The 20932-nt window shown below is 41.1% G+C and overlaps 1 protein-coding gene across 3 annotated transcripts; it reads left to right on the plus strand.

Moving 5' to 3' along the window:
- Positions 1 to 13309: 13309 nt before the first annotated feature.
- LOC127299251 (mitogen-activated protein kinase kinase 3) lies at positions 13310 to 20302 on the plus strand. Of its 3 annotated transcripts, none has more exons than XM_051329193.2 (10): positions 13310 to 13751; positions 15153 to 15386; positions 16425 to 16643; positions 16750 to 16887; positions 17011 to 17178; positions 17551 to 17664; positions 18052 to 18159; positions 18969 to 19060; positions 19309 to 19691; positions 19790 to 20302. In XM_051329193.2, the coding sequence occupies exons 1-9, from the start codon at positions 13392 to 13394 to the stop codon at positions 19670 to 19672; spliced, it is 1797 nt and encodes a 598-aa protein (XP_051185153.1). In that variant the 5' UTR covers positions 13310 to 13391; the 3' UTR covers positions 19673 to 19691; positions 19790 to 20302. The 3 variants fall into 3 exon arrangements, with proteins under 3 accessions (XP_051185153.1, XP_051185154.1, XP_051185155.1); XM_051329194.2 differs by having other exon boundaries at positions 18076 to 18159; XM_051329195.1 differs by having other exon boundaries at positions 17011 to 17145.
- Positions 20303 to 20932: the final 630 nt, after the last annotated feature.

Genomic DNA, 20932 nt, shown 5'->3' on the forward strand with positions numbered 1-20932 from the left:
AGACTACTCACACATCACTCCGGAGGCGACCATGGCGGCGTAGAGTCCTCCGGGAGATGATTCCCCTCTCCGGCAGGGTGCCGGAGGCGATCTCCTGGATCCCCCGAGATGGGATCGGCGTTGGCGGCGTCTCTGGAAGGTTTTCCGTATCGTGGCTCTCGGTACTGGGGGTTTCGTCACGGAGGCTTTAAGTAGGCGGAAGGGTAGGTCAAGAGGCGGCGCGAGGGGCCCAGACCATAGGCCGGCGCGGCCAGGGCAGGGGCCGCGCCGCCCTATGCTCTGGCTGCCTCGTGGCCCCTCTTCGTTTCATCTTCGGACTTCTGGAAGCTTCGTGGAAAAATAGGCCCCTGGGCTTTGATTTCGTCCAATTCCGAGAATATTTCCTTACTAGGATTTCTGAAACCAAAAACAGCAGAAAACAGCAACTGGCACTTCGGCATCTTGTTAATAGGTTAGTTCCAGAAAATGCACGAATATGACATAAAGTGTGCATAAAACATGTAGATAACATCAATAATGTGGCATGGAACATAAGAAATTATCGATACGTCGGAGACGTATCATACGCTCATTTGGGTGTGTGTCCATTATATCATTCACCTAATGACATAACCTTGTTATTAATAACATCCAATGTTCATGATCACGAAACCATGATCATCCATTAATCAACAAGATAGTTATACAAGAGGCTTAGTAGGGACTCCTTGTTGTTTACATAACACACATGTACCAATGTTTCGGTTGATACAATTATAGCATGGGATGTAAACATTTATCATGAACACTAAGATATAACAATAACTAATTATTATTGCCTCTTGGGCATATCTCCAACATGTACCCCCTGGTCTTGAAGCCATGCTTAAAGAATTCATTAGTACACAAACTGCTTTTAACAAATCTGTTGAAGAAAAGCTTGGTAAAATTGATGTTCTTGCTTCTAAGGTTGATAGTCTTGCCGCTGATGTTGATCTTTTAAAATTGAAATTTATGCCTAATGAAGATAAAGATATTAAGTCATTTGCTATAGAAAACACCATCCAAGTTCGAATTAATGAAAATATTAGATTAATGGCTGAACTGCATGCTAGGTGGGAAAGAGAAGAAAACAAAAAATTTGCAAAAGAGAATAATGTAGCTAAAGTTTGGACTATTACCACCACTAGTAATGTTAATGCTTCACATGTTGCTAAACTTCCTACTATCAATGATAAAATAATTGGTGTTAGCAATGTTTCTACTCCTAGTGCAAAGCGTGCAAAACTGCCTGAAACTGCTAAAAGTGCTGAAACTGCTTGTGATAAAACTGCTGAATTTTTTCAAAATATTGGGGACAATGATCCCATTGCTGTAGATCATAATGGTTTAGATTTTGATGATTGTCATATCTTTGAAGTTATTAAGTTCTTACAAAAACTTGCTAAAAGTTCCAATGCTAGTGCTATAAATTTGGCCTTTACAAAACATATTACAAATGCTCTCATAAAAGCTAGAGAAGAGAAATTAAAACTTGAAACTTCTATTCCTAGGAAGTTAGAGGATGGTTTGGAGCCCATCATTAAGATGAGGGTCAATTATTTTTATTATAATGCTTTATGTGATCTTGGTGCAAGTATTTCTGTTATGCCTAAGAAAATCTATGATATGCTTGACTTGCCTCCATTGAAAAATTGTTATTTGGATGTTAATCTTGCTGATAATGCTATAAAGAAACCTTTGGGGAGGATTGATAATGTTCGCATTACGGTTAACAATAACCTTGTCCCCGTTGATTTTGTTGTCTTGGATATTGAATGCAATGCATCTTGTCCCATTATATTAGGAAGACCTTTTCTTCGAACTGTTGGTGCTATCATTGATATGAAGGAAGGTAATATTAAGTATCAATTTCCTCTCAAGAAAGGTATGGAACACTTCCCTAGAAAGAGAATGAAGTTACCTTATGATTCTATTATTAGAACAAATTATGATGTTGATGCTTCATCTCTTGATAATACTTGATTCACACTTTCTGCGCCTAGCTGAAAGGCGTTAAAGAAAAGCGCTTATGGGAGACAACCCATTATTTTACTTCTGCACTTTTATTTTATATTTGAGTCTTGGAAGTTGTTACTACTGTAGCAACCTCTCCTTATCTTTATTTTATTGCATTGTTGTGCCAATTAAATTCTTTGATAGTAAAGTCAATACTAGATTTGGATTACTGCGCAGAAACAGATTTCTTACTGTAATGAAATTGAGCAGCCCCTTCTGTAGGTAACTCAGAAAAATTTGCCAATTTACGTGCGTGATCCTAAGATATGTACACAACTTTCATTCAATTTGAGCATTTTCATCTGAGCAAGTTAAGTGCCCCAGATAAATTCGTCTTTACGGACTGTTCTGTTTTGACAGATTCTACCTTTTATTTCGCATTGCCTGTTTTGCTATGTTTGATGGATTTCTTTGTTCCATTAACTTTCAGTAGCTTTGTACAATGTCCAGAAGTGTTAAGAATGATTATGTCACCTCTGAATAAGTGAATTTTCAATTATGCACTAACCCTCTAATGAGTTTGTTTTGAGTTTGGTGTGGAGGAAGTTTTCAAGGGTCAAGAGAGGAGGATCATACAATATGATCAAGAAGAGTGAAAAGGCTAAGCTTGGGGATGCCCCCGTGGTTCATCCCTATATATTTTAAGAAGAATCAAGAATCTAAGCTTGGGTATGCCCAAGGCATCCCTTCTTCATCGACAACTTATCAGGTCACCTCTAGTGAAACTATATTTTTATTCCGTCACATCTTATGTACTTTACTTGGAGCGTCTGTTTGTTTTTGTTTTTGTTTTTGTTTTTGTTTGAATAAAATCGGATCCTAGCATTCTTTGTTTGGGAGAGAGACACGCTCCGCTGTTGCATATGAACACATGTGTTCTTAGCTTTACTTTTAATGTTCATGGCGAAGGTTGAAACTGTTCGTTCATTGTTATATGGTTGCAAACAGAAAATGCTTCATGTGGTAATTGGTATAATGTCTTGAATAATTTGATACTTGGCAATTGTTATGCTCATATAGATCATGTTTAAGCTCTTGCATCATATACTTTGTACCTATTAATGAAGAACTACATAGAGCTTGTTAAAATTTGGTTTGCATGATTGGTCTCTCTAGAGTCTAGATATTTTCTGGTTAAGGTGTTTGAACAACAAGGAAGACGATGTAGAGTCTTATAATACTTGCAATATGTTCTTATGTAAGTTTTGCTGTACCATTTTATACTTGAGTTTGCTTCAAACAACCTTGCTAGCCTAAGCCTTGTATTGAGAGGGATTTCTTCTCGTGCATCCAAATCTTTGAGCCAAAAACTATGCCATTTGTGTCCACCATACCTACCTACTACATGGTATTTCTCTGCCATTCCAAAGCAAATTACTTGAGTGCTACCTTTAAAATTCTATTCTTTGTCTTTGCAATATATAGCTCATGGGAAAATAGCTTTAAAAACTATTGTGGTGAAGAATATGTAGCTATGTATCTTATTTCTTATAAGTTGCTTGTTGAGCGGTAACCATGTTTCTGGGGACGCCACCAACTATACACCTTTGTTGAATATCATGTGAGTTGCTATGCATGTTCGTCTTGTCTGAAGTAAGGGTGATTTATCATGATCAAATGGTTTGAGTATGCATATTGTTAGAGAAGAACATTGGGCCGCTAACTAAAGCCATGATCCATGGTGGAAGTTTCAGTTTGGACATCAATCCTCAATCTCTTATGAGAATATTATCTGTTGTTGAATGCTTATGCATTAAAGAGGAGTCCATTATCTGTTGTCTATGTTGTCCCGGTATGGATGTCTAAGTTGAGAATAATAAAAAACGAGAAATCAAATGTGATCTTTCTCCTTAGACCTTTGTACAGGCGGCATAGAGGTACCCCTTTGTGACACTTGGTTGAAACATATGTTATGCAATGATAATCCATGTAAATCCAAGCTAATTAGGACAAGGTGCGAGCACTATTGGTAATCTATGCATGAGGCTTGCAACTTATAAGATGTCTTATACATAACACATATGATTCGTTACTACCGTTGACAAAATTGTTTCTATGTTTTCAAAATGAAAAGCTCTAGCACAAAAATAGTAATCCATGCTTCCCTCTGCGAAGGGCCTTTCTTCTACTTTATTGTTGAGTCAGTTTACCTACTTCTTTCTATCTTAGAAGCAAACACTTGTATCAACTGTGTGCATTGATTCTTACATGTTTACCTATTGCACTTGTTATATTACTTTGTGTTGACAATTATCCATGAGATAAACATGTTGAAGTTGAAAGCAACTACTGAAACTTATATCTTCCTTTGTGTTGCTTCAAAGCTTTCTACTAAGAATTTATTGCTTTATGAGTTAACTCTTATGCAAGTCTTATTGATGCTTGTCTTGAAAGTATTATTCATGAAAAGTCTTTGCTATATGATTCAGTTGTTTATTCATTGTCTTTACCATTGCTTCGAATCGCTGCATTCATCTCATATGCTTTACATTAGTATTGATCAAGATTATGATAGCATGTCACTTCAGAAATTATCCTTGTTATCGTTTACCTACTCGAGGGCGAGTAGGAACTAAGCTTGGGGATGCTTGATACATCTCAAACGTATCTATAATTTCTCATGTTCCATGCTACTTTTATGATGATACTCACATGTTTTATACACACTTTATGTCATTATTATGCATTTTCCGGCACTAACCTATTGACGAGATGCCGAAGAGCCAGTTGCTGTTTTCTGCTGTTTTTGGTTTCAGAAATCCTACAAAGGAAATATTCTCGGAATTGGACGAAATCAACGCCCAGGGTCTTATTTTTCCACGAAGCTTCCAGAAGACCGAAAGGGATACGAAGTGGGGCGATGAGGCGCTGCCCTATGGTGTGGGCCCCTCGCGCCGCCTCCAACCCTGCCCTTCCGCCTACTTAAAGCCTTCGTCGCGAAAACCCCAATACCGAGAGCCATGATACGGAAAACCTTCCAGAGACGCCGCCGCCAATCCCATCTCGGGGGATTCAGGAGATCGCCTCCGGCACCCTGCCGGAGAGGGGAATCATCTCCCGGAGGACTCTTCATCACCATGATCGCCTCCAGATTGATGTGTGAGTAGTTCACCCCTGGACTATGGGTCCATAGCAGTAGCTAGATGGTTGTCTTCTCCTCATTGTGCTATCATGTTAGATCTTGTTAGCTGCCTATCATGATCAAGATCATCTATTTGTAATGCTACATGTTGTGTTTGTTGGGATCCGATGAATATGGAATACTATGTCAAGTTGATTATCAATCTATCATATATGTGTTGTTTATGTTCTTGCATGCTCTCCGTTGCTAGTAGAGGCTCTGGCCAAGTTGATACTTGTGACTCCAAGAGGGAGTATTTATGCTCGATAGTGGGTTCATACCTCCATTGAATCTGGGACAGTGACAGAAAGTTCTAAGGTTGTGGATGTGATGTTGCCACTAGGGATAAAACATCAATGCTTTGTCTAAGGATATTTGTGTTGATTACATTACGCACCATACTTAATGCAATTGTCTGTTGTTTGCAACTTAATACTGGAAGGGGTTCGGATGATAACCTGAAGGTGGACTTTTTAGGCATAGATGCATGCTGGATAGCGGTCTATGTACTTTGTCGTAATGCCCTGATTAAATCTCATAGTAGTCATCGTGATATATGCATGTGCATTGTTATGCCTTCTCTATTTGTCAATTGCCCAACTGTAATTTGTTCACCCAACATGCTATTTATCTTATTGGAGAGACACCAATAGTGAACTGTGGACCCCGGTCCATTCCTTTACATCTGAAATACAATCTACTGCAAACTCTGTTCTTTACTGTTCTTCGCAAACAAACATCATTTTCCACACCATACATTTAATCCTTTGTTTACAGCAAGCCGGTGAGATTGACAACCTCACTGTTAAGTTGGGGCAAAGTATTGTGATTGTGTTGTGCAGGTTCCACGTTGGCGCCGGAATCCCTGGTGTTGCGCCGCACTACACTCCGCCACCAACAACCATCACGTGTTCCTTGACTCCTACTGGTTCGATAACCTTGGTTTCTTACTGAGGGAAAATTTGCTGCTGTGGGCATCACACCTTCCTCTTGGGGTTCCCAACGGATGTGTGTCTTACACGCCAGCAGGAAGCACCTAAGAATGTCAAGGAAATAAGAGGATTCTTAGGAATGGCAGGATATTATCGGAGATTCATAGAGGGATTCTCCAAAATAGTTGGACCCATGACCAAGTTGTTAAGGAAAAATACACCATTCATTTGGTCGGTGGAGTGTGAGAATAGTTTCCAAACCTTGAAGGAGAAATTAACCACAACACCGGTGTTGGCCATTCCGGAGGTAGGAAAGGACTACACGGTGTATTGTGATGCATCAAAGCATGGATTAGGATGTGTATTAATGCAAGAACACAAAGTAATAGCTTATGGATCGAGACAGCTAAGACCACATGAAGTCAACTACCCAACCCATGATTTAGAGCTCGCAACAGTGGTCTTTGCATTGAAAAGTTGGAGAAATTTTCTATATGGAGCCAAATGTGAACTGTACACGGATCATAAGAGTCTCAAGTACTTCTTTACTCAGAAGGAATTGAATATGAGACATAAGAGATGGCTAGAGTTAATCAAGAACTATGATCTGACTATCAATTATACTCCTGGAAAGGCAAATGTAGTAGCCGATGCTTTAAGTCGAAAGAGTATCGGCGGAGTAGAACAAGAACTTCCAATGGAGTTGAAGAAAGAAATCAGCCAAGCATAGATCGAACTTTGGGAGAAGGAAGCTCATGAAGGACTGTCTGCATTGCAAAATTTGGGAGAATTGGATATGCATCTCAAGAACGAGATCATGATGAGTCAATTGGATGACCCATTTATCATGGAGGAAATACGAAGGATAGATGAAGTAAGACCATCAGAATTCAACTTAGGTGAATCTGGATCCTTATGGTTCCAGAAAAGGATTTGTGTACCAGATGTCACAGAAATCAAGGGATTAATACTTCGAGAAGCACATGAAACACCATACTCAATCCACCCTGGTAGTACAAAGATGTACATGAATTTGAAGGAGTTGTTCTGATAGAACAACATGAAAAGAGAAATTGCCAAGTATGTGTCGGAATGTCATACTTGTCAACGAGTAAAAGCAGAACATCAAAGTCCTGCTGGTCCTTTGAAACCACTAAAGATTCCGGAACGGAAATGGGAAGAGATCGGAATGGACTTTATCACAGGATTACCCATGACCAACAAGAAGAAGGATATGATCTGGGTAATAGTGGATCGATTGACTAAGAGTGCCCATTTCATAGCTGTAAATCAAATGGATAAAGGAGAGAAACTCATCTACATCTATATCAAGGAGATCGTGAGCAAACATGGAGTTCCAAAGAGAATAGTATCAGATCGAGGATCTGTGTTCACATCTGCCTTTTGGAAACAGCTACAGGAAGCTTTAGGATCCAAGTTGGATTACAGCACAACATATCACCCTCAAACCGGAGGACAAACAGAGAGAACTAATCAAATTCTTGAAGATATGCTAAGAGCTTGTGCATTAGATTTCGGAGGATCATGGGAATAACATCTGCATTTGGCAGAATTATCATATAATAGCAGTTATCAGAGTAGCATCAAGATGGCACCATTTGAAGCCCTATACGGAAGGAAGTGTAGATCACCCATCTGCTTGTATGAACCAGGAACAAGCAAGGAATTTAATCCTAACTATATTAATGAGAAACAATAGGTAATCGATATTATCAGAGATAAGCTCAAGATAGCCAGAGCCGACAAAAGAGCTATGTTGATCAAAAGAGAAGGACTTGGTAGCCAAAAGTAGGAGATATGGTATATCTGAAGGTAAGCCCAATGAAAGGACTACAATGCTTCGGAGTAAAATGAAAGTTGAGTTCGAGATATATTGGACCTTTCAAGATCCTAAGCCAGAATCGAGGGTTAGCGTTTGAATTGGAATTACCCGAGAGATTGGCGTTAGTTCACAATATCTTCCATGTTTCACAGCTTCTACAATGTCTGAAAGCACCAGATGAACCTGTGTCACATGAAGAGTTAGATCTTCAATTATTTTTAACATACATTGAAAGACCAGCCAAGATTCTGGAAGAAAATTGGAAAAAACTCCTAAATAGAGCAATAAAGTATGGCAAAATATAGTGGAAACACCATCCCGAGAGAGAGGCCACTTGGGAAAAAGAGGAAGACCTGATGAAGGCATACCCAGAGCTATTAAGGTACATTAACCCCAACTTCGGGACGAAGTTTTCATTAAGGGGGAAAGGCTGTAACATCCCAGGATTTCAGAAAATTGCGGGGTAGATTTTACAAAGGGATGTGCATTGCATCATAAAATCTGTGGAAATTTCGCGCTTAATTGCTAAATACATCTTAAAGGGGTCAACTTTCTCTCTCGACACCACTTAGGGTTAGGGTTTCGAGAGTGCGATAAACTTCGACATGACCTCTTTGCATCTAGAGTGCATATGAGTTGAGTATCACTTGTGTGATTCAAACATGAAACAAGAATTGAGTTTGAATTCAAATTCAAACTCACACAATTCAAATATAATTCAAATCATATAATAATAATATTGGATAATACAATTGTCAATATTAAATAAAGATAAATAAATAACATAAAGCCCAAATGACAAAAACCTTGAGCTTTATTGAATAACACACAAATTACGATGTCATTTACAATATTCTTATGAATATTACAGTATATCAAATAAAAGAAAAAGGAATAATTACAAAAAAGGAAAATTACATGAATATATGACTAAGGCCCTATCTAATGACCATCATCTTGACCTTCATCAAACCCTGGATGAATTGATCTTGTCCCAAACCTGCACAGCAAGAAACACAAAGACACTACATTATACTAAGTGGCAAAGCCACTTGGTAGGTTAGAAAAAAGTGGGAATTTAGGGGGATAAGCTTGCACAGCCGAGCTGATCCAGTCCACAGGCACAAGTTTCAACCTGTGAAGCACACAGCTCACAAGGATGCCTGCATGAGCACCAACACACAGCCACATTGGCTAGTCACCAAGCCAAGGAAGCCTGGTTGTTGACCAAGGAGAAGAGCACCAGGTGGTATAAAACCTTTTCCACCTCAAATCCTAGATGCTCACCGACACAAGCATCAGAAGGTAAGAACAACAAGCAAGAACACCACTATAGCCAAAACCATCCAGCATCTATTCCACATGAACAGATAGCTGGGATCAAGAATGAAGTAGAAAGCTCACAGTAGATAACAAACCAGAGGAGGAGAAGGACAAGTACAACATCAATCCCACATAAGCAGAAGCAAAACCTTTACAACAACAAATTTCTAGGAGCTGGAGTGAGGTATACCAAAAATTCATGAGCAAGCATTGGTTTTTCTCATAATACCAAGCATGTGCATAATCCGCACAAGCCATAGGGTAAGGCTACCTTGTTTGTGTCATCATTTGGCATCAAGCCATATGATGTTGTCAAAATAAGGGAGAGACTAGTAGAAATTCATCCTAGGGGACAGTGGTTAAGTCAAAAGAATCATCATTGAGTTAACCAAATCAATCCAACAAGGATTTGATCCAAAGCTAGCCAACCCAAACTCACCTAGCAACCTATAGCTAGCTAAACCATCAGACTTATAGACATTTTATGCCTATTTTTATTTCAACATCAAATATACTGGGATCACATGAATGACCACCAGTATTATTGCACAAAAGCATACAGAAGAGGTAGGAGCAACCATATCCAGCAAGCAAAGCATTGCTAGGGTCACAACAGCTACCAAGCCACACACACAACCCAACCAGATAAGCATATCATTACTCCTAGGAGTTCAGATACAAGTGGAGGTGCCAACAAGTGTTGGTTTCCATCCATAACTTGCATAGATGCACATGAATCACCACTGCATCAAGCAGTTCATGCCTGTTTGTCAGAAATAGGAAGCAAAGCTTCACTGACAAGCACAAGTAACTGAAATATCTTACACAGATGCAACCAGGTGCATCAGATAGATCAACCAGCCACAGCCATGCATACACAAGCAACAACAAGCACCAGTACTTGGTGCAGAGCTTCAGAGATAAGCAAGGCACCACATAAGCAATGAATACATGAATATATTAAGCATCTGGTGATCATAGAATCATCCCAGATCATCAGCATAAGCAGTAGTAACTGCAAGCAACAACATATGATAATACAAATATAAATTCACCTTTTATAATTGTATCCAGAAGCACATCAAGAAAATGATGTACCACTGAATTAAATAACACAAGAAGTGCACAACAGCAACCAACCTACACCACTAGCTCTTGCACAAGCAAGAATTGCCTAAGGCAATTAGCCAGAGACATTCAGTATAGATAAATAAGAAGATACAGAGAAACAACAACAGTTGGAGCAGCATGGCAAAGCCATGAGCCTCACAGGAGCATGAACATGAGCATGAGCATCACAGTATGAGCATGAGCATGGGCATGAGCATAGTAGTAGCTGCAGATAGGATAACACATACATAAGTAGCCCAGTAGCAGCCAGGAGATATACATTACATGGTAGAAGCAGTAGACAGGGTAGAGTAACAAGCATAGCAGCAGCACAAGCATAGCAGTAGCACAAACACAGCCACATGAGCAACAACAGAGCAGCAGTAGCATCCATACAGCAGCAACAACACCAGATCCATGGATGCCAAGGCATTGAGAGGAAGGAGATGAGGTAGCACAGATGAGAGAGAGGAGGAGCACACACCTAGGCGAGACGACGGTAGACGAAGCCATGGCGGCCACAGCGGCACGGACCAGGCCACGGTAGCGCCAAGCCGCAGCCAGGCCAGGCCACGCCAAGCGCCACAGCACCCAGCACGCCGCCGAGCAGCACCAGGACGGCCTGGAGCACCTGCCGACGCGCATTACCGGAGGAGGCCGTAACCCTAGATGCAGCAGGGGTCGAGGACGAGCGGGAGACGCCGTTTCTTCTAGATGGACACGGACAGAACGACGCGCTATCGTGAGACACGTCGATTGTGCCCCATGGCGAGGGTCGAGGTGGCCGGAGTTGGCCGGAATCGACCGGCGACGGCGAAGGCGACGTTGGAGTCGCAGGAGAGCTAGGGTTAGGGTTAGGCGAGAGAGGGCAGCGAGTGAGAACCGACCGGGCCGGACCAGTGGGTTGGTCCAGTCTAACCCACTGGGTTCACCTGACAGGTGGGCCCAGGGGCAAAATGGTCATTTCAATTTTATTTTAACCACAGAAACTTTGACAAAAATTCATAAATCACAAACCACTCTAAAAAAATAAAGTAAAATATGAAAACCACTTAAAATTTTATTCTCTATCATAAATAAATGCTAGTTAGAATTTTTGGACCAAAGTAAAAAATTAATAATTTTTATCTAAAGAAAAATGCATTAATAAAAGCAATTAAAAATTGATCTCATGTTTTTAATAATTAAATAAGTCCATAAATTAATTTGGACTTAACTTTGTCTTGGAAAAACTTCAAGACACTATTTTTACTCTTAAGGAGAAAAATTAAATTGTTCTTATTCCAAAAACTCCGAGAATTAAATCAAAAACACCAGCTGGGGGGAACAACTTAAATACACCAAAGCATGCATCATTTGAATCTTTAACCATTGCCCTTATCCGACAATGATGCTATCTTTCACAAATCGAGGATAAGAGTCAGTCCACACCATCCAACTGCAATACCTTGCAGTCTTCAGGCAAGTTCATCGCTTGTTCATATCATTTGAGTATTTTTATCAAATTACTTGCAAAGTACTATACTTATCACTCTTGCATCAAAAACAAAAGACTAGTTTCATAACTATGAATATGACTAAGTGGTTGGCAATGGAACCATGGTATGAGTCCGGTGGAGGTTCCATTGCAATGGGATTATACTCACATAGGATTAACAACAAATGTTGTTCAGTGGTTCTTGCGCCGTAATAACCGTGTTTACCATAAGATCTAGAGTGGGACGGAGTAGTCAGCTGTTCTTTTCCCTCTCGCATATCAGCGGGTACAACCGTAGGTGGCCAGCTGGGATATGCTTAGGCAGGGAGGAAGCCCCGGAGGACAAAGCTCGTTGCTTCTACTATGGGTTGTACCTTTTATGGATTGTAACGGGCTGGCCTAGGGGTTGATCGTCTGAGTCAGCCGAGGCCAGTGGTTTACAAAAGGGTGGGTATGCGGGGTCGCAGGAAGGCCCAGTGATTGACTATGACTTATACCTGGCCTCACACCAAGGAAGTGTGAACGAGAACTAGACTCGGTTGGTAACAAGGTTAAGTTCTCTTATGGGTAAAGTAACACACCTCTACAGAGTGTATCAAATCGTGACCTATCACTCTCTGTTCCGGGAATTGGAACTGCGAACGCGGCTGGAAAGGAACTCCATGAAGTTCTATCAACCGGTGAAGACTGGCGGACATAACTCTTTAGAATAAAAGCAACCTTTTAAAAAAATGTTTACCAAAACCTGCATGACCTCGGACTTTCTGGTTTTTGGTCGTAGCTAGTGCATAAAACACCTCTTCCCTATAATGAACTTGTTGAGTACGCTTGTACTCATCCCTCTTCAAATCGCATGCTTAGATTGCCAGAACAGCATTGAGGGGAACCCCGAGGAGGCAAACTACGCGGATGACGTCTACTACGAGGAGCCAGATCTCTCTGAAGGCGTCGAAGGAGTGGACTACCTGATCGAGTTCAGCACCAACGAGACAGAGGAGGAGACATAAACTAGTAGGGTCCTGTAATAGCAGTCGGGCATCACCGAACAATGTAGAATAAGCTGCTCGAGTAGTCATGGTTCTTAGTCTAGTCCTACCCATAATGTGTAGGTTTAGAGAAGTTTGACTGGAACTTCCAAGTTATCCTCTGCGGACTTCAGAGGAGCTCCCTTATGATGTACACTTTTGGCTTGTAATAATATTAAGTGAGTAATTTTAGAGCAGCTATGTTATTGTTGTACCACTTTGAGAGGTGTGTTGCGGATTGGTATTTCGCACATGTTATATCCACATCATACTACAACATGCTGGTATGCAGGGTCACTACACGCGCGGATGCAAAAGGTCGCACACATCGCCCCGTTGGAGATGCCCTAAGTCCCCACTATGGCAGGGAACTGGTAACGTTGGCTGCATGTTTGACGATGCTCCGTCGTCTAGTGAGTGAGTGCCCTCCGTCCCATCCCTCGTTATCGGGAAGACAGCGCATGGGACAAGCCAAGGGGAGGCGCCGGTGTCCTCTTCCCGTTCGTCAGGTCGAGCGTCAGCTATGAGCTTTTCCATTGATGACGTGTACTCCTTACCGACCTACCCACCTGCGCCGACGCCGGCCATCTCTCAAATTGGGTATCCTGACGGCGGCAGGCGGCATGTGGAACAGAAAACTCCCGGAGCAACACAAGAGAAATCAAAGCATCACTCTGTTTTCTCACGCCCGCGTCTCCCTCCCCCAAACCATCCCCTCCCTGTTGGCTTTGCTTGGTGCACGCGTTGCGCCGTAATGGCTGCTCTGGAGGAGCTGAAGCAGAGGCTGCAGCCCATCTTCTTCGACGCCGACGGCAATGTTGTGCCGCCCCCTGACTCCGCTGACGCGGCGTCCGAAGACACCTGCGACTGTGACGACCCTGAGGTAACCTCTATTCTTAGCAGTTGATCTCATTTCAGAAGTTCGAGATCTATGGGGAAATTCCGTATTTTTGTTAGAGATTGCGACTAGCTGTTCTTCCTGCCTGGCAAAAGAAGAAAAAAAGACCGCTAGAATGGTCGAACGGTGCAAAATGTACCGGAGAAGGTGTTTTCATTTGCAGTAGAGATTTCAGGGAACAGACAAGATCTGAGTGAGCAAAACATTTCTTTATAAATACACCTGGTGTTCCATCTAGTTGACTGATGTGAGACAAAGTGTGGGGAAAAACTTATTCCTTGATTTGCCAAAAAAAAAGGAACAAGAATTGCGTATACGAATTCTCCATGTTATATGGATACTAGAGTGACCAACAGAATACTGCAAGTCACGAGATTTGTTTGATTTCGGCCCCCCTATAGAGTTTTGCCACAATATTCTGGCATTTGTAAGTCGTAATGTTACCGCTCGTGTTAATTCCTCTGGCATCACGTGTGTGATTTGTCGCGCACGTCGTGTCGGAGGGCGTCTTAGGATCGATATCATGCGGATTTCGTCGGGATCACTGGAATCCTCATGGTACCGGTTCCGGACACTACGGCGACGTTCTTGTTCGTGTCAATTTCATGCAAAAGAGGAACATTTTTTGCGTCCTCCTACAAAATAAACTTCAGTGCTCTAAAAGATAAATACTGTATGACTAATTTTTTTTAATGTAGGTCGCTATTTTTGTGTTTTATCCATGAAATTTTGCAGAAACCCAAAGGACATGTCCATTTTTTCGCATTTTCTTTGGCAACTATGACTTGCCAGTTCAATCCGCACATATTAAATTAGTTACCCTGTTGCACAGCCTGACACAAGTATTATAGCTTCGAAGTTTCTCATGGTGTTTAATTGTTCTTTTGCTTTCCTTATAATTTGACAAATGTCTCCTTGGTTGCTGCAGCATTTTCCTTTCGTTTATAATGGTTCTTGACATTGGCTTCTTTGTTGCTTGAAGCCGGTCACAATCAGTCCCAAATGTCCTCACAGGAAAAACCCTTTGCGCAATATGTCCGCATCATTTTTCTTATTACTTTGACGCCCTGAAGTGCTTGCTTACCATCGCCTCCAATGGCAAGCAGCTTGAGCTAGAGAAGAGGTTGCCAGAGGGGTTGGAGAGATGGAAGAGGGGATGTGTGTGCGTGCGGTTAGGTGTTTGGGGTTTGGGTGGAGTTTATACATGGAGGTGTTGTGGGTAGTTGAATCTTGATCTAATAGTTGAGAGTTTCACTAAAAAGTAAGCAATATTTAGTCTCGTGCAGAATATTCGATCCCTATGTTGTATTCGTACGTTATGAATTTTTCTTCTTAAGCAAGTTATAGAATGTACCAATGCTCATATTTTATTCTTTTTTTATAAAGGTTTTGGATGGTGCAACTATCAATTTACTGAGTAAATCTTCTGATGAATATAACATCAATGAGCTTGGCTTCCATAAACGAACAACTAGACAAGACAAGGCATACCGATGCTCTTTTCATGATATGCATATTTTTGATCCGGTCGGTAATGGTGCAAGCAGTGTCGTCCATAGAGCTATTTATGTACCAGTTCATCGAGTTTTGGCACTGAAGAAGATAAACATTTTTGAGAAGGTGAGTGCATCATTATAGTCCTTATGGCATAAGGTGACATTTCTGTGTGCTTCTTGTACAGTTTCTCTTCGTTACATGAAACACATTCTATGTACACCCTTTTTTCTTTTTCTTTTTCTGTTAATACTCACATGGAACTAGAAGTGAAGAACCCCTTCTGCATTTAAGTGAAGAACCCCTTCTGCGATTGCGGTGGAGGTAGTTCCCTCCCGCTAGGCTATGGTGCTGCTCACCCCTTCTGCGATTGCGTCATCGTCGTCCTCCTTGTTGAAGGTGTTGTTTGGTACACGGTAGTTCGGAGTGCTAGGAGTGTGGTAGGAATTTTCCGGGAGGCGCAGCGGTGGCGAGTTGTCCTTGTTCTTGTCGATCTGCCGGTCTTGGCATTATTTTTCTTTTCCTTTTTTCTCTGTTGGTTCCTTTGGGCTTGGTTGTGCTGCGGCCCCAGCATGCTTGTTGTATCGTGGTTGCTATATTAATATAGCGGGAGGATTTAAGGTCTATATATATACGCCAGCATTAGTTGCAAACTGTTTGGACCAAGCTGCACCAAGTAGAACTAGAAAAAAATACACAAAACCCAAACTTGATGAACCTTGATTTAGAGGTCATGCCAAGAATTTCAATTTGTATCTCATGAGCATTCGGCCCAGTTAATTTCCATGAATTGGAATAAGGAGAACCAAGCGCTGGCTTGGTGGCTAGAGCTCAGGGTGTTGAGCCGGCCCACCCATGTTTGAGTCGCAGGTGACCCGCTCGAACTAAATGGGGTGCTATCTGCGTGAAAAATGCTGAGAGGTCTCACATATCTAACACATATAGCCAAGGGAGGGATCCTTCCCCCACTGGTTAACGTTTTGAATTGGAATAAGTTATATCTTCGAATCCGAGTTCTCTGTGTTGTCTTGCAGTCCATCCTTTTCTGTGTTCAGTTAGTATTTCATTTTGATCTCTGATTCTCTGATACCATAACAGAGACCTTTATATTGAGTTCTTGCTGCAATTATGTATTTCTAATGTACTCTCTGATATATATTGCAGGAAAAGAGACAACAGATTCTTAATGAGATTACAACGTTAACAGAAGCATCTTGTTATCCAGGTTTAGTTGAATTCCAAGGAGTTTTTTATGCCCCTGATTCTGGAGAAATATACTTCGCTCTTGAGTATATGGATGGTGGTTCATTAGCAGATATTATCAGGGTTAAGAAATTTATACCGGAACCAGTTCTTTCGCATATGCTACAGAAAGTGTTGCTAGTATGAGTCTTCTATCTCAACATCTTCTGGTGTGATCTATATTCAAATCAGTCCTATGAAATGACATATTCTGTAAGTAACTAGTTGGTCTATGTTAATTTTTTAGGCTCTGCGCTACTTGCATGAAGTGAGGCGCTTAGTACACAGAGATATAAAGCCAGCAAATTTGCTGCTAAATCTGAAGGGTGACACCAAAATCACAGACTTTGGTGTAACTGCTGGACTGCATGATTCAATTACCAAGGTATGCTACTTATTGGCGACCAAAAGTTCTCTTATCACAAGCAAGCTGTTTAAAAAACCCAATAAGTCCACCGGACTATCTAGATTCAGTAAGCAGTATATATGTGTAGTAATTGTCTTCCAGTGTGCTACCTTCCTGGGCAGTGTCACATATATGTCCCCTGAGAGAATTCGGAACGAAAACTACTCATATGCTGCTGATATCTGGAGCCTTGGCTTAACAACGTTGGAGTGTGCAACCGGAAGATACCCCTATGATGTAAGTGGGGGCGAGGCTGATCTCATGCTTCAGGTGAACTGATTTGGCCGGCCATCTGTATAATTTTCTACTGGCTTTTCTTATCAACGTATTATGGAGCAAAACATGATCTTCATCCATGTGTATAACATCTGACTAGGATCGCATTCATATCTTAGTTTCTTGCGCTAGTGGATTGATTAAAGATGTTGTAATTCCATTGTTTAGGTATATTGTTTCTTAAATTCGCTTGTTTCCCAGTTTCTACTTGGGCTGAAACTTTTTTTTTTCTTTTGTGCTTTCCAGCACGAATAATCTAGTGCAATACTCACAGTCACCGTTTATACTAGTTCCTGTTGCAAGTATCATATTATTGATGTATAATGCAATCCTCCCTGCCCACCTTACTGTGTTGCAGTCTTGCAGATATTGGAAGATCCATCGCCAACACCACCACGAGATATTTATTCAGAAGAGTTTTGCTCGTTCATTGATGCTTGCTTGCAGAAAGATGCTGACGCAAGGCCAACATGTGATCAGGTAAAATGAGGTGTAGTACGATTTATGTTTCTTAAAAGAGAACAGTTGCAGGGTTTCCTACTGCATAAATTCTTTGATAAACTTTATTTATGCAGTATAGGATTTTGAGGCACCATGAGACTAATGTCTCTTGGATTGTTTCAGTCCTTGAGTTAACAGTAAGCAGTCTAAGGTGCTTTTTTGGTAGAGTCTAAGGTGTGTTAATCACAAAAAAAGCGTCTGAAGGTGTTAATGCAGAAAAGCAGTGTACTATGTTGAAATGCATTACCAAATTGTGCAATGTCACCTAACCATTTCAATATGTTATTTTCAGTGACGAAATTGAGTTCATTTTTCTCTATGAAATCATATTTTTCTTATTTGAATCATATACTGAACATTTTGTAGCTTTTGTCTCATTCCTTCATCAAGAAATATGAGGGACCAGGCGTGGACTTGGCAGAGTACAATAAAAGTGTTCATGATCCATCAGAAAGATTATCACAGATAGCACATGTGAGTTCCTTATAGCCTTTTCTAGTTTATGTTTTTTCTTATATATACCAGGAAACCTTCTGTTCCACAAGTTCACGTACAATGATATTAGCCGTGCCCACAAACAAGCTGACTCAGTAATCACTGCAATCGTTTCAACTGTTTTAATCCAGATTTCTCATTATACTGGAATGAAATCTTCTTGTTAAAATTTCAGACCATATTGAGAATTTTAGTTGCTGCTGGTAGATGTTAGAAAAAAATTGTCCGAATTGTTTGAATTCCAATTTGTTTATCTTTCATATGGAAAAAAAGGAGGAAATTTGTAAGAATTCTTGGAACCCATAACTTGCTGAAGAAGTCATCTTCTCACCACAAGACCATGTACGAACATATGTGATTCCTATGGTAGACCACATTTATGGTTTTACTTCTAGCGATTCCAGATGTGCCCAATAGCCAGGGTTAGCGGTGAAGCCTAGGTTCATTGAAATAAAAGAGCAAGTACTTTATGAAAAAACAATTTAGGCTTCATCATCTCATAGTATAACCCCTTGATACTGAAATGCTATTTCCTCAATACAGACAAACCACGTGCTCATTTTGACATTAAATATGTGATCTGCCTTTGCTTTTCTTTGCTTTTAAGGAAGGATATTTCTTTTTCCGTATAGTGGTAGACCGAGTTAAGTTCCTTTCTTGTAGCTTGAATAATAGATACATGAATGAATGCATGTTTACTTTATAAATCAGAAATTGTCGAGTTGCATTGGTTCAATCAGCTATTCATATATACATGACTTACAGTCATATTAATATATTTATCCCAGATGCTTGCTGTACATTACTACCTGATCTTTGATGGAGGCGATGATCAATGGCGTCACATGAAGTCATTCTATGAACGATATTCTGTTTTCAGGTATGGGAATCTCGTGCTACGTTTCTCTTGTAGTAACCGATCTGTTACTGTATTTTCCAGATGTTCAAAGTGTTTCTGCTTCCACTGCTTTGATGGCATGTGGCCATCTGTTTCTTACGTTTGGCTCTGCAAACTACAACTGAACATTATCACAGTTACCAATTGAAGGCAGTTGAGGAAAAAATAAACTTGTTTTTACAGGAACTGTACGAGGCATATTGACATAATGTTTTATGTTTTTATTCTAGTTTCTCAGGGGAAACACATGTCGGTAAGAACGAAATATTTGATACGTTGTCAAGAATAAGGACAATGCTGAAAGGTAACAGCCCTTGCGAGAAGATTGCTCATGTAGTGGAGAAGGTTTACTGTCGTGCACATGGGGAAGAAGGGATGAGTGTTCAAGTTTCTGGATCATTTATTGTGGGGAACGAGTTCCTCGTGTGTGCAGATGGGTTCCGTGCTGAAGGTATGCTAAGCATGGAGGAACTCTCTCCTGACATTCTCAGCAACCAGGCTGGCCATTTCCAAGAAGATTTTTTCCTTGAGCCAGGGACTGCCATGGGATGCTACATCATAGCAAAGCAAGAATTGCAAATCGCTGAAACATGAAGTCATTCACCTTTTTGTGGTCAGTACACTTGCTAAATTATGTATTAAAGTACTTTTATTGTCGTCTGTTTACTAAACTGATCTTTTATGTCTGTTCTCTTCCATTTGCTCCTGAAGAAAATAATCTTTTAACTAGCATATGAACACTGAGGTATTGGAATCTATTCAGTTAAGGCTCAAGATGTAATACCAGCTACCGCCTCTCGACATCATCCATGGAGTATTCAAATTGAGCCACTGAGTCGCTGACTTCAGTTGAGGCTTATTCACATTTAACAAAGCACTTAAGCTTGTAAGTGGTGGAGAAGGTTTTTATCAGGACACAAACAGCTCACTCTCAAAACGGGAAACTGTATCTCTGAAGAATCAACAGCAGCAACAAAAAAGAAAGCCCCTTAGCAGATCATTTCGCTTGATGTAACAGATACGGTTAATGAAGATTAGATCCAACGGCTTAGATTCAGTTTTTGTTTTGTGGCTTTTACCGCCAGCTGCTCTTTCTCCGGCTGTGGTCATTTTCAAGTTCATCATCTCATTATTTTATCTTCAGTGACTTGGTTGCCTTTATAAAGCCATGTAATGGGTGTGGAACACTCGGACTTTAGTAATCCCAATAAACCCAAGCCACCATTTCGAGTGTGCGGAGAAAACAATCTCCAAAATTTACAGAACCTTAAAATTAGCTAATCTGCCATTTGATCTTTGATCAGACTCTGAACCCAATCAGATGCGATTTGATCTTTGATCGGTCTCCGAGCCCACTCATATCCTATCAGAGGTAGCAGGGGGCGCCCTTTCCATGGCCTTGAATCTGCTAGCAAGTCCCATATCCAAAACTTAGCAGCATGGGCTCAAATACCACTATTGTGGCATGCGGTAGATTAAAAAATTCCAACAACCAACCAAGATCAGGTTACTCTTATTGATCATGGGATTACCGGTTGATGTGCAGACTTGTAACAAAAATAGAGTCGAGGCATCGTGACAATCATACCGTAGTTAAATTGCCTCCCCTTCCGTGCAAGATCCCTCATATGGTTTGTCCATAGAGCTGCAGGTGTACTAGCGCCTCCAAGGTATCCACGCATCACGCCCACGCCTCTCGCGTCGCCCCCTAGGGCGACACTAGGGGCACCAACCCTAGCGCCGCCAGCCCTCCTCCCGTGGTCTCTCCCCCTTTGCCGCTGACGTCGGTGCCGGCCCCGGCGGCAGCGGGCCCCGGCGCCAAACATGCTCGGGGGTTGGTGGTGGCGGCGACCC

Source organism: Lolium perenne, chromosome 5 (genome assembly GCF_019359855.2).
Source record: "Lolium perenne isolate Kyuss_39 chromosome 5, Kyuss_2.0, whole genome shotgun sequence".
In the NCBI taxonomy this organism is placed as follows: domain Eukaryota; kingdom Viridiplantae; phylum Streptophyta; class Magnoliopsida; order Poales; family Poaceae; genus Lolium; species Lolium perenne.

Bases quoted from the DNA above. Each gene is read 5' to 3' on its own strand.
- LOC127299251 (XM_051329193.2), top strand. From the start codon at position 13,392: ATGAGCTTTTCCATTGATGACGTGTACTCCTTACCGACCTACCCACCT. The intron at 17,179-17,550 runs GTGAACTGATTT...GCAGTCTTGCAG, and splicing joins AGGCTGATCTCATGCTTCAG to ATATTGGAAGATCCATCGCC. The intron at 18,160-18,968 runs GTGAGTTCCTTA...TATTTATCCCAG, and splicing joins GATTATCACAGATAGCACAT to ATGCTTGCTGTACATTACTA.